Raw genomic sequence first — 9,972 nt, 5'->3', positions numbered from 1 at the left:
TTGCTTCTAGAGTTAGGTCCTTATTGAAGTTGCTCACAACAATATTTTATTGCTCTTGCAAATTTATTAACTTCTAAAATAAAGTAAAAAAGAAATTGTGAAAAATCAGAAAGATGTGAACACCTTCATGAAGATATCTATGGCTATATTTGGTTTGGTCCCCCCTTTCTCTAGCCTATAAACCTCTACCAAAATATTTGTAACCAACAAATATTTGAATTCCTCATTTGTTTTGAGTAGAGATTTGATGGTTTCCTTCAAAAACATTTCAACAATGTGAATGTAAGTAGATGTCCTCTTGGGGATGAATTCGTCCATGCCATGCTCATCATATGCAGTGATCCTTCAACCTACACCATTAAATTTCCACACTAAACAATATTAAACTCTTTTGTAATTCTTGATATATTGCTTTTTATTTACTATCTCAAACATAAGCTTAAAGCAAAATGTTTAGGTGCAAATTTTAATACTCAGATGAGGGTTTAATTTTCAAATTGCTAAGTGAATAAATCTTTACAACCTAATGTAATTTTGTGAAAGAGAATCAACAACATTGGTGAAGATAATGGAAAAGTTTTAGAATCCACAATTCCACTAAGAACAACAATGCATAGTAGGTTTTCCATTGACATGAGTTTGATAGTGAGAAATTAACTTCTACAAAAACAATGTGAGATAATCAAAAGTACAATAACACGCTTTATTAAACATGAGTCCAAAACATGAGAGTATAAACAAGACATGTAAAATACTTCTAAAATGCTACCTTTATATATGTTTAGTACATCTTTGCAATTTGTTGAAGCAAACATTAAACATAAAGAATCACATTTAACTTTTTGAATACCGAACAATAAGAAACAAAAACTTGAGAACATTAATCTATACCTAAGGAAAAAAATAAAAAACAAAACTAAATAATTCTAATTTTTAATAACTTAAATATTATAATAATAACGTCCAAACCTAATATTGTTGAAGGGCATTGGTATGTGATGGTAGGATAATGGATAAAAGAGAATGACATCATCCCCACATTTGTAAATATGTTTGGACAGCCAATAATTTGATACCCAAGACTATTTACACTAGAAATGTCTTAAGTACGATGAGTACATACCGTTTAAAAACTTTGGAAGCATTGATGAATGGAGTAAGGATTCTGAAGTCAGTGAACAGGGTATAGAAACGAGAGGGGTTTTTGTAGGGTTTTAGAAGGCTGGTAATGATCCTGTGGGATTTTTCGGGATGTTGTCCAGACTGCGGGTAAATGCTGGTTCTTGGCTCATCCACACGCAGAGCATCAAGCATTTCAACCCCGCTTCTTATTGCTCTACATCTTCTCAGACACGCATAACAACAATGTTGAAAATAGCCGGACCAATTTCTGGGACAGGACACAAATGTGTTACAGTGAATGGACAGACAGGAAGAGGTACATTACCGCTCGAGGCAACTTTTTTTCAGGTAAGAATTCATATCCTTGTTGATTGTACGAGTTCTGCATATAGAAATCTACTGCGAAGCTCCCAGGATGAACAACAATCTAGGCCGTCCTATTAGCATGGCTTGAATCGCTGCCCCCCTTGCCATCCGGATTGTTCTTATAACAAGCTCACGTTTGCCACTTTACCATCCAGATTGTTCCGACAACAAGATTAAGTTTCCTGTTTACCAATGATTCTGCTCTATTTTAGTTGAGTCAATGGGTTATGTGTATCTAACTCTGTCACTAAGCTTTAAGCTAAATTTTATACCCAGAGCTTCCCATTTGCCATGCTGGGTAACAACTGGTTCCTTTGCCACCTGTTGTTCGTGCACCAAACTCAAGTACCCTTATTACATTTTAATTTTCTCTTGTTTAGTTCGAGTCTATGGGTTTTGTATGTACACTTTTATATTGTTGTCGTTATTGCAAGTAGTGTAGAAAATAATCAAATAAATTTTAATATTATTTTGCAATCTACGAAAGTTGCTGGTGGCCTATGACAATGAATGTGCAACATCCTTCACGGTTGCATTGTTTGTATGCATTTCCATCACGACTAGCTTATGTTTCCTTCTTGCTTGTGAATCTGTACAAGTTTAGCAGTCCATGGGTTCTGTATATGTAATCTTTATTGTTGTTGCAAGCAATGTGAAAAGCAAATAAACTGTAATAAGATTTAATGCTCTGCGAAATTGCGGGGCGACACTGAATATGAAATGGCAGTCGGTATTGTGTTTGTTTCCATGTATTGCCATTGTGGGCTATCTCTTGGTTTGACGGGCTCAGGTGTAATTAGACTTAATTTAGTGTCCACTTGTGGTGTTATGTGGTCCTTAGTTTAATATTTATTATTTAACCTAAAATCAATGTATCTTAAACACATAACTCTGATATTTTGTGCAAGCTCCTTATCTTTCATCACAGAGCGAGAATAGATAAAGGAACTCCCCTGAAATATCAGAACTGAAGTCCTCTAAGTCATGTAACTCTGAAAGTTTATTCCACAGGGACACACCCACTCCCTTTGATCCCCTAGCTGTCACTTCTTTGCATAGCTTGAACTTCAGTTTTTAAATTCAGTACCTGTAAACTCTTCACTCTCAGATGATAGTGTTTTTACATGAAGGGTTTGTACCAATATTAAGCTTAAGGCCAAAGAGTCAAGCTAATGGCGATTGGTGATGGAAGTGTCATACTTTTAAGTAGAACTTGCTCTTGTCTCCTATGTCTATATTAAATAATAGGCATTGAGATGTTGCCTTAGTTTTTTTCTCTAATATCATTCATCAGTTTTGCATAACACGTAGACTCTGAATTATTCTTTTCTGTTTGGTAATGTATTGGCAGCCTGCATGCAGAGTTATCAAGTGGCCTCCAAATGGATGTTTATCATTTTCATCTTCACGGAGAGCAGAGAACAAAGCCAAAAGAATTGGCAGATCTGAAGGTAGGAATAAAATGTCTTCTGAAACAGACACCTCAAGGACAGGTCAAACAATCTGCAGTGCGTTAAAGGGTAATGTCAATGCAAAATCAAAGCATGCTCCGGGCAATGACTGTGTTGACATTAGAGAAAAAAACAAAAAACCAGATATTGGCTTTTGTAAAGATGACAGAGAGCTTGTTACTGCTTTTGATAAACAACAAACAAATGGAAGGTACAGGTCAAACCCTTCTGATAAACAAAAAGCAAATGGAAGCTACAGGTCAAACCTTAACAAAGTCGAAAAGCCCAAAAAAAATAAGTTAAAGACAGAGAAAATAGATGAAAAACCTCTGGCTATTAATAATGATCAACAGGCACAGGATACAGTAATGGAGACAAATGATTGGAATAAGCTGCAAACGACTTCTAGCCCCAGGAGGAAGATTGCTCGGCTAAAGCAAATGAATTTGAATATTCAGAAAACAGATAGCAAAGCTTCTGCCAAGCTGGAAACAAAATCTAGTGCCAAAACAAAAGTTGACAAAGCTGCTCAACTAGAGAAGAAAAAATTAAAACTGCGAAAAACAGATGAAAAAGATTTGGCTATTAATAATGATAAACAGGCACAGAATACAGTAATGGAGACAAATGATTCAAATAAGCTGCAAACGATTTCTAGCCCCAGGACAAAGATTGCTCAGCTAAAACAAACGAATTTGAATATTCAGAAAATAGATAGCAAAGCTTCTGCCAAGCTGGAAACAAAATCTAGTGCCAAAGCAAAAGTTGACAAAGCTGCTCAACTGGAGAAGAAAACATTGAAATTACAAAAAACAGATGAAAAAGATTTGGCCAAAAAATCAAAAGCTTCAAATGTAAATGTTTTAGTTGTAGTTGAATCTGAAACGAAGGCAAAAACTATTCAAAAGTATCTAGGAAATAAGTATTCAGTTGTGGCAAGTTATGGGCATGTGAGAGATCTGGCTCCCAGGTCAGGTTCTGTGCGTCCTAATGAAGACTTCCTTATGATCTGGGAGGTTCCTGCAACAGCTTGGACTCATATTAAAAGAATTCAGGGAGCTCTAACTGGGTATGATCCATAAGCTCTGGTTTCTTGTTATATTTGCACAATTAGTGAAGCTACATTGTCTAGTTTGATTATAAAATTTCTTCTTTAAATCTATAAAAAATATTTAAAGGCCTATAAGCATTGCACAATGTAGATTGTATATAATTATTTTGACATGATACTACTTTGGTCAATTATGAATCAAAATCAAATTAATTCACACACCAGAAAGGATGTTGGTGTTAAAAGTCTAAAAGAAAAATTTTAGATCAACTTGGGAACTCTATTGTTTTTTCGACTGTTGTGGCAACTTGGAAATTTCAATCCAGTTAATAAATTTAATGAAATGTGAAATTCATAATTTGCATTTGCATTTCATATCCGTTTATGATGTCTGTTTTTTGTTGTTGGAGAATTTAGAAAAATCTAACGTAGCGAGTTTGTAATTGAGAAGTTAATGTTTATAGATCAATCTTATGGACCAGAACATCCAAGGAATGTGTTTGTAGTTCTGCCATTACATGGTCATCTACAAAGACTTGTTTTTAAATGTATGGCCTATCCATTCATGAATTATTTGGAAAATTCTAGGGCTACTTTCCTCATTATGGAACTCAATTTATTACAATATATTGGGAGACAGCACATGGTTAGAGGTTTGAACTTTGAAGTATATCCTTTTTTTTGTTTTGTTTCATTTGTATTAGCCTATGCCATTTCAGTTCTTCTTGATTACTGTTCGATATCATAGCCTATGGCCATGGTTGGTCGTAGTGACATGTCTTTGCAACCAAAAAAATTTAACTAGGAAAAAAATTCTTAGTGGAAAATAGCCAGCTGTGATTAAAAAATGAAATCCAAAAATGATTCTCAATGACCAAGGGCATATAAATTACAAATGAGAAGAAATTTTATTCAACTGATCAAGATAGTGGAAATTTATAGACACACTTTCCTCCAATACTAATGTAACTCCGTGATTTTGTGTAATTGAAACTGTTTTTGGGAAGTTCTGATTACCAGTTTTCTCTCTCTCTCTCTCTAATTTATTGTTTGCTCTCAAATAAATATTACAGCAAAAGCATGAGAAAATCATAATTTTGTCGAGTTAGAGAAGAAAAAGGAGTAGTGTGACACTTACACCACTGTACTGATGTTTCAAAACATTATCTGAACCTTATAGCTCAACCAAAAGTTTGAGAGTGCACAGTGATGTGCTGTAGATTGGTCAGACTCTGTATTTCATGAGATCAATTTTGGTTAGCCAAGCGTTAGCCTAATAATTTTAAGAACCCCCTTTGTGACCATTGTGTCAGGAACATCTTAAATTTCTTTTTTCTTCTTCCTTAATTGCTGCTTGAGGTCTACCCCTGCATTGTTTGCTGAACCTTCATTTGTTTGTGCATGATGCACGTGAATAACAGACTTGCCGGAGATTGTATTAATCACAGAGTCTACTGGAAAGTGTTACTTGACAATTTTGAAGAGTTGATTCTTTTGTGTGTAACCATGTTCTATGTGCCTTCTTGAGCTATATTTTTTTCCCTTAAATGCACTGCAATTAATTTCCCTGTTGGAAAATCCTCTCTTACAAGAAGTTCACCCTGCTGTCTGTGCTTTTCTGTTTCCTTCTGCAACTGAATGTAATGCCAGTGATTTGAGTTTTTTTACACTTAAAAATGATGTCGAAAGGTTGAGTAAAGATTTATTTGGAACCTTCATTTCTCATCAATATTGGATTCAGTTCAACGGAAAAGCATGTCTTAGGCGTGTGATGGTTTGTTCTTTGGTTTTTGCGTTTGCTTTTTTCAGGTTTGATGTTGTTATAGATATTTTGTTTTTTTTGTTTCTATGTGACTGCCATTAAATTATGTTTTTGTATTTTTGGCTTGTTTGAACTAGTGGAGGCTATTACAAGAGGTAATTGGTAAATAATAGGATAATCTATTTGCCAAGAATGGATTGTTCTTATAGAGATTACAAACAAGATGTTTCTGAAAATAAACATAGAAATAACGAAGTTGCACGAGTCCCCCCCCCCCCCGCACCCAAGAACTTCGGGTCCGGTTCAAACTTGGTTCGACCAGGGTGCGATTTTTGTACTGCTGGTTCAATTGGGTGAACCACCTTCATATTTTCGAACCCAGTTCGAACCCACAACGAACTGGGCCCCGGGACGGCTGGAAAAGTGTATTATGAGCAAGTTTGAATTGTTTTTTGGTGTCCGTAAAACCTAAAAGTTGTTATGAATTGCTTTTGTGCCCTCTCATTGTCATTTTATGTTTCTAGATAGGTTATTTTGTCTTAAGAGAGAGCACATAAGTTTTTGAGCAAGCATCCAGTTGTGCAAGGAGGAGTTTGAAGATTGATTTGTTGGTGGTCTTCAAGTGTTTGTGCACCATTCATACACATTTGCAAGCTTGCAATGGATGGAAAAGGTAAGATCTTATTCCATTTGCTATTGTTTTTGTTCTAGTTTTTTTATTTTTCCATTTCTCTTTCAATCTTCATATGTTCTTTTGAATCTTTTCCATTATTCCAAAATTTGTCATTTTCTTGCATATAAATTATGAACATGTATCTAATTTCTTGCCATAGGGAAAGGAATGTCGTCTACCTCTTCATCAATAGGCAACACCGAACAAAGAATGGAACCCAACTCTGATTCTCCTCTATGGAAGTATTTAGACATTTTAAAACCCTTTCCAAGAGGTGGTGCATTTTGTTGGAGATGTCGGGGATGTGGTGTAGAAAGAAATGGTTCTTATTATCGAGTGGTAGGTCATTTATGTGGTTACATTGGAAGAGGAGTCAAGAAATGCCCTGGCAAAAAAGGTGTCCCTATACCAAATCAAATTGTGTTAAAATATATTGAAAAGCATGAGGCAGCAGAAGAGAGAGAAGGACACAGGCCAACAAAACTCAGTAGCAATGCCAATAAAAGTAAAAGAGCAGAGGGAATGCAGCCCCCCCGATGTTATAGTACAAGACCACCCCTTCTTTAGTACCGCAATGGACACTAATACTGAATCTGCCCCCGTTGTTCACAAAAGAAAGGGGCCACTAGAAATTGCTTTTCAAAATAAGGGCTGGGAAATCGCTAACATTAAGGTGGGAAGATGCTTGTATGCAAATGGGTTGTCCTTTAATGTTGTCCACTCTCCATTTTGGAAGGACATGTTGAGGGGTGCCAGTGAAGCTCCAAAAAGGTATTGTGGCCCCGGGTATGAGAAAGTGTGCACCACCTTGTTGGATGACGAGGTCCAACGGATTGAAAATCAATTGAATCCCATAACTTATGGGTTGAGATAAGGGTGGCAATTGTTTCAGATGGCTGGAAGTATTCTAGGAACTGTCCCTTGATCAATATCCTTGCGGTGTCCCCTAAAGGGGCAATGTTTCTAAAAGCGGTGGATTGTGAGGGCAAAGTAAAATATGGGCCATTTATTGCTGATATCCTAATTGGGGCCATTGAACAAGTGGGTGCAAGAAACGTTGTCCAAGTTATAACAGAGAATGCAAAGAATTGTCGAGCAATAGGTTTGTTGGTTGAATCACGATATCAACATATCTTTTGGACACCTTGTGCAGTCCATTCATTCGTATCAACATATCTTCAGGCGGCCTTCCCCTTCGCACGCGATTGCACTACAAGTTTAACATTTTGAAGGCATGCCTAAATTGGAAGTACCTATATTAAAACCCATCTCCATTATTTTCGATCTCTGCAGGTTGGCAACAACACATTTAAGGTAAGACAATGGAAGGATTCAGTTCTCTTTCATCTCAAAATGTGTACTGCGAAGCGGGTTGCGAAAATGGAGTTTAATGGGCACCCAGAATGTGTACCGAGTCTGGTCGGTGATTGCAGCTGTTCATCAAAAGTGGGCCGATTGTAGCTATTCATCGGCGACCCTCAAATACTCAGGTACCGACGGGCGAAGAAGCATTTGCAGGTAGCGAGAAGGGTGGCAACGGGTTCCTTTTTTGCAACGACAGGATCTACAGGTCAAGGGCAGCAACAGGGTTTAGCAAGTCAAGGGCAGCGACAGGATCTGCAGGTACAAATAGGGCAGAGACAACAAGCTGGGACCACATAGAGACTGAGAACAGGAAAAGTGACAGGTCGGGCCCACTATTATTTTACCAACATCAAGATTTCTAGGTTGGATTCTGTAAACTCTCCTTTGTTCTCCAAATTTTGTTCTTATTGTATTTGTTTATGAATGATTTAGAACCCGAAAAACTGCATTACACTTACAACAAAACAAGAACCACAGTAAACACACAAGGAACACAAACACACGAAAATTCTACACCCGGGTTAACAGTGCAGAATATGGTGAGGCTAAGAATAGGAGGCCCTACACCGAAAATTCAGGATCACGACAGGCAACAGTAAGGGAACCTAAACCAGTGTTTGAACAATCTCAGGATGACATAGTGGTTGCTTTGTAGTCCTCAAATGCGATCACATCCAAGGGCTATCGCAGATCATCAATACATCTTGCCAGAAACATAGCAAGAAGAGCATCATGAGGTGAACACCAAATTCATTTTCGTCAATGAAAAGCAATACCTAGGGATACTTAAATGGAGACAGATCCTAAAGAAGAAAAGACAACTGCAGAAGAGGAAACTTATCATGATTTTACCAAGGACAACTTAAAACCTCTTAGTAACCGATACAAAGGAACAAGCGAACGATGTTTCTCTAGTACAAAAGGAAACTCAAGAAACTATGACAGGGATGTAGGGATGCCTACAATAAAGGATGGGGCAGACAAAGGAACTTGTGAGGGGGGCTTTCTGCAAGAACCTTACAGCCCCTCCTCCTCTCCTTTGCTTTGGTCTTCGGAAATGTATGTGAATGACCTTATGGACATGAAAAGAAGGATAGAGGACTTGGAGGAGAAAGGATAGCAGGATAGAGAAAGGTTACAAGAGGTCACAATAACCAGTTGGGAACTTGAAAGAGAAAACAAATGGTTGAAAAAATAGGTCTTGAATCTACAAGATGACATCAAGAGAGGGTAGCAAGAAATAATCACTATCAAACAGGCTTTGAACGAAGGGAAAGTGACAATAGAAAATAACTTGGAAAAAATAAATAAATCAGATACCACAACAAAAATGGAGGAAGTTCAAGCAACATTAGCAGGCATGGTACTAAGAGAAAATGAACTAAAAGAGCAAATAAAAGAAGGCAAATCATGGGCACTAGTGGTCAATGAACTGTCCATGGAACAAAAGGAAGTCATTCAAAAACAAATCAGGAGACCAATTAGAGAGGAGAAGGAAATACAAAAAAAGGCTGTAAACATCATTATCGAGGGCTTAAAAGACTATGGGGAATGTGAGAAAACGAAGATTTTGACACATGACTTTCTTAGAGACAAACTAAAATGGACGGGTAAAATCCGGCAAGCAAATAGAATTGGGAGAAGTATGGGAATGGGGAAAAATAGGCATGTGAGAGTTACTTTCAGCAACATAGAAGATAAGAGCGCAATCTTGAAGAACAGGGGGCTACTCGAAGACACCCAAATATACCTAGATGAGGATTTAACCATTAACCAGCAAGAGGAAAGGAGGAAGGAGTGGGAGAAAGTAAAATCAGCAAGGGTTGCTGGCAAATGGGCTTGGATGAAAAACAGTAAAGCACAGTTTGCCAACAAATCAGCGAATCAGAAATAGGAACTAAGGGCCCTACGAGAGTATCTAAGCATGGTGAGTTGGAATTGGAGAGGATATCCATGGAGAAGAGGACCGGGGTTGGGGCCATAGCCGAGGGGCAAGACATTATTTGTCTCATAGAAACACACGAACATGAGGAGTATAGGATTCTAGGTTTCGAAGGGTACAATAAAGTCTCCGTGTGGAATGAAGAAACAAAGACAGGTAAAGGACATGGAGGGATTACTATCTTGATAAAAGATATGTGGAACAAAAACATAAAATTGGAGAAAGAGGACCCAAATAGAC

General features: G+C 37.4%; 1 protein-coding gene across 2 annotated transcripts in view; it reads left to right on the top strand.

The window, feature by feature from the left end:
- Positions 1–1,116: 1,116 nt before the first annotated feature.
- Positions 1,117–9,972, top strand: part of LOC149575691 (DNA topoisomerase, type IA, core) — a 273,230-nt gene continuing 264,374 nt past the window's right edge. Inside the window, exons 1-2 of one of the 2 annotated variants that reach the window (XM_089815443.1) lie at positions 1,117–1,470; positions 2,840–4,008. In XM_089815443.1, coding sequence (XP_089671569.1) covers positions 1,252–1,470; positions 2,840–4,008 — 1,388 coding nt within the window. In that variant the 5' untranslated portion in view covers positions 1,117–1,251. The remainder of the gene's footprint in view (positions 1,471–2,839; positions 4,009–9,972) is intronic. The other variant, XM_089815444.1, reaches the window with a different exon arrangement.

This window comes from Cupressus sempervirens, chromosome 2 (assembly GCF_028749045.1).
Source record: "Cupressus sempervirens isolate cs-2001-9-10 chromosome 2, ASM2874904v1, whole genome shotgun sequence".
Lineage (NCBI taxonomy): Eukaryota > Viridiplantae > Streptophyta > Pinopsida > Cupressales > Cupressaceae > Cupressus > Cupressus sempervirens.
Note: the sequence above shows the minus strand (reverse complement) of the source record. Positions and strands in the feature narration are given on the sequence as shown.